We start from the raw sequence: 3,001 nt of genomic DNA on the forward strand, positions 1-3,001 counted from the left end.
TTGAGAGCTGCAGTTCAGTTCAGCTTTCCGTTTTGAATGGATGCACGCGCATTTCTGTGTTAACTAAGATTCCTTCTATGGAAGTTTGCCCTTCCCCTTTTTTAAATGTCTTTAGAAAAGAGGGAACTTTTTCATTTTCTTGGAGGTCCTTGAGGGAAAACAAAAGAATTGGGATTTTCCTCCCCCCCTACCCCCCCGCCAAGCCATTGCTTTTTGCTTGTTGTATTACAAATGTAATGTTTGGCTGTTGTTGCAAAGATATTTTAAAACTAGCGTTGCCAACCAGTATGGGAAGAATTCCTAAATATCCTTTAGAGCTATTTGGTTTTTGTAGTTGTTTTAGCTAGTGGACTTTTAAAGAGATCTGTAAAAACATATTAAGAAGAGGAAGAAAAACTGCATAGTAGTCAGACTTGAAAGTTTCTGTAGATCAGTGTTCAGTTTTAAAATCTTGGTGATTCCTCACATTCCTTTACTATTCTCAGGTTAAAGTATATGATTTCATATGTGTGTGACCAGTGGTCAAAAGCTTTTATTAAATAGTTAGAGCTACTAGCATGTCTTTTTTTCTTTTTCTCTGAATGCTTTACCTGGTGAGTGATACCTGTTGTAGTAATTTAGAAGATGTCATAGTCATGCCAAGAAAACACTGTTTTCTTCTGAAAATGATGTACAAATGTTAAGCTGTTACTCTGTACTTTTCATAGATGTTTTCACTGAATGCACTACAGTTGCAACATGGCTTGGTTTGATAGTTAAACATTTCAGATACTACTTTTTTATTTCATCTTTTAAGATTTTATGTATTGGCAAAGCTGGTTGCATAGTAGTGCAGTTTAAACTTTTGTGCGAACTCTTCGGAAAACTTGGAGTGAGCTAATTGAAAGCACCAACTTTCAAGAGATAAATTCTTTAATATTGAAAACAACTGTAATGATAAAATTATAGTATGCTACAGGTCTAGATGACGCATTTTTCTGTATATGATGTTGTAAAATAACGTACATGGGTCAATAAGTTGTAGAAATTGAGATGCTAAGGGTTATTAAGGTATTGTAGAAGGTTAAAGGGTGATCCATGTCGTTAGAATGTGAACTCCCTTTGTATAAAGAACACTTGATTGTGTCTGAAAATGTCACATGTTTACATTATCACTACTAGGAAATCGTATTCCTGATTGTCTTCGTCATATGGACAATTGCAAATTTTTAACTCATTGCCATTAAAACTACTAGTCATATTTGGAAGTATTTCCAGCATGTAAAATTGTCTCAAAAAGAAAAATCAGGGCTGTGTGGCACTTGTTCTTTGTCAGCCTAGGTGTTCACAGAGCAGACACTGAGGACAAATGGTGAAAGAGTACAGTTGTTTAACCGTAGGCTGTATTTAAAAGTTACACTGGTGTAACTATTTCAGCTGATGAACTGATGACTTACAAAAATGGTTATTCTAAGGAAATCACTAGTATTACTGTAATTATTCTTACTTGTATGAATAGCTGCTACTATAAAATACCTGTATACCTGACTAATTACATTAAAAGCAAGCTGTATCTCAATTTAATTACACTAGTTTTGCTGGAGTGGTACAACTTTATATTGCAGACCAACTTTATGCCTTTAGGTTGGGCAATTAAATCTGTAAGCGTTTGTCCTATCTGTAAATGTTTGCTTTCCTCAGATTTCAGAAACGTATGCTTTAGTATTGCTCTTGCTGTGGGATGAAGAGCTACTGCCACCTATTTAACTGGTTCCCAAGTCTTTGCGATGAAGCAGCTGGGAAAGCAGACTTGGGAACTGTGACCTGCTAGAGTTCCTGCTGGTGCTGCACCATGTAGTTCAGAATTAGATAGCCTTAACTTGTAGGCAGTTCTTCTGTGGCTTATTGTTATAAATCATGTAGAGAAATCCTGTATTACTCTGATTCTCTTTCCTTCTTCATGCCTCAAGTGCATGAGGTACGCTCTGTTGCAGGCCCAAACGCCAAAGCAGTTGGCGCTTACCATAACCAGCAGGAGAAGAATGGCCATTTTGAGTTGGTACGCTACTGCCAGCCCTCGTTAGACCTCTAAATGATATTCTGTTGCAGAGAGTGGGCTGCAGTCTTGTGTTCAGTCTTAAATATTTGGAATATAGTGCCAGTTTCTTATTTTGAAAATAACTTTGATTCGTTCACGGTTTTTAACTATGATCTGAAGGCTTTTTTAATTGCAAATTAAAAATGTAAGGTGTTTTTATTCTTACAGGAAGGAAGAAACAGAAGCTTGCCAAAGAGAGAGCAGGGCTTTCCAAGGTAATACTGTGTTCAGTAATGCAGTGCTATTTTGAAAGGTGTTTCGTTTGTCTTATTTGTAAGATTTGTTGAAAGATCTGTTTTGATTCCAGCATTACAAATAATCTTTTTTTTTCTTTTTAATGCTCACAAATAACCATATGAAATGGTTGTTCCTTTTTTGTGTCAGATAGAGGCCTTGTACTAGAAAGTACAGCATTTACTGTGTGGTTTAATGGTGTTCTCCACTTTATAGTATGTGCAAGGACTTTTCAGACTTAAAAATGATTGAAGGGATACACCTGTAACTGAACTTCATAGTTTTTTGCTGTTAAGTATTTGATTTCTCTTTACTTGTTGCCAGTGGATCCTGGAACAAAAGATAGATTTATCTTAACCAATTGTAAGAAATATAGTTGTGATATAAATTCTAAGGTGTATTATGTTTATTTGCTACAAAATTGTGTTCTTAATAAACCGAGTAGAGGTATTTCAGGCTCCGTCTCTCTATACAGATTTGTGATGCAGTGATTTTCAAAAACATTCTGTGTGTGTTAGCTTAGTGGTAACACTTTTATTTTTTGTTTGCCATTTTCAATGTAACAGTATGGTTGTGTGTGTGTTTGATTTCCATTGAGAATGTTTTCTGCTAACTTGTTTATTAACTAATGTTTAAGGGGCCACTTCAGTTTTACCATGTGTGTTACAGTTGCCTGATCTGAAAGATGCT

The 3,001-nt window shown here is 35.6% G+C and overlaps 1 protein-coding gene across 1 annotated transcript in view; it reads left to right on the forward strand.

Annotated features, from left to right (window-relative positions):
- Positions 1-2,245: 2,245 nt before the first annotated feature.
- The window catches only part of LOC104162817 (mitochondrial import receptor subunit TOM20 homolog), a gene marked incomplete at its 5' end in the record, with an annotated part of 2,897 nt that continues 2,141 nt past the window's right edge, over positions 2,246-3,001 (forward strand). The window contains 2 exon segments of the mRNA XM_009701638.1: positions 2,246-2,292; positions 2,981-3,001. Coding sequence (XP_009699940.1) covers positions 2,246-2,292; positions 2,981-3,001 — 68 coding nt within the window.

Source organism: Cariama cristata, unplaced genomic scaffold, assembly GCF_000690535.1.
Source record: "Cariama cristata isolate BGI_N322 unplaced genomic scaffold, ASM69053v1 scaffold15196, whole genome shotgun sequence".
Taxonomy (NCBI): domain Eukaryota; kingdom Metazoa; phylum Chordata; class Aves; order Cariamiformes; family Cariamidae; genus Cariama; species Cariama cristata.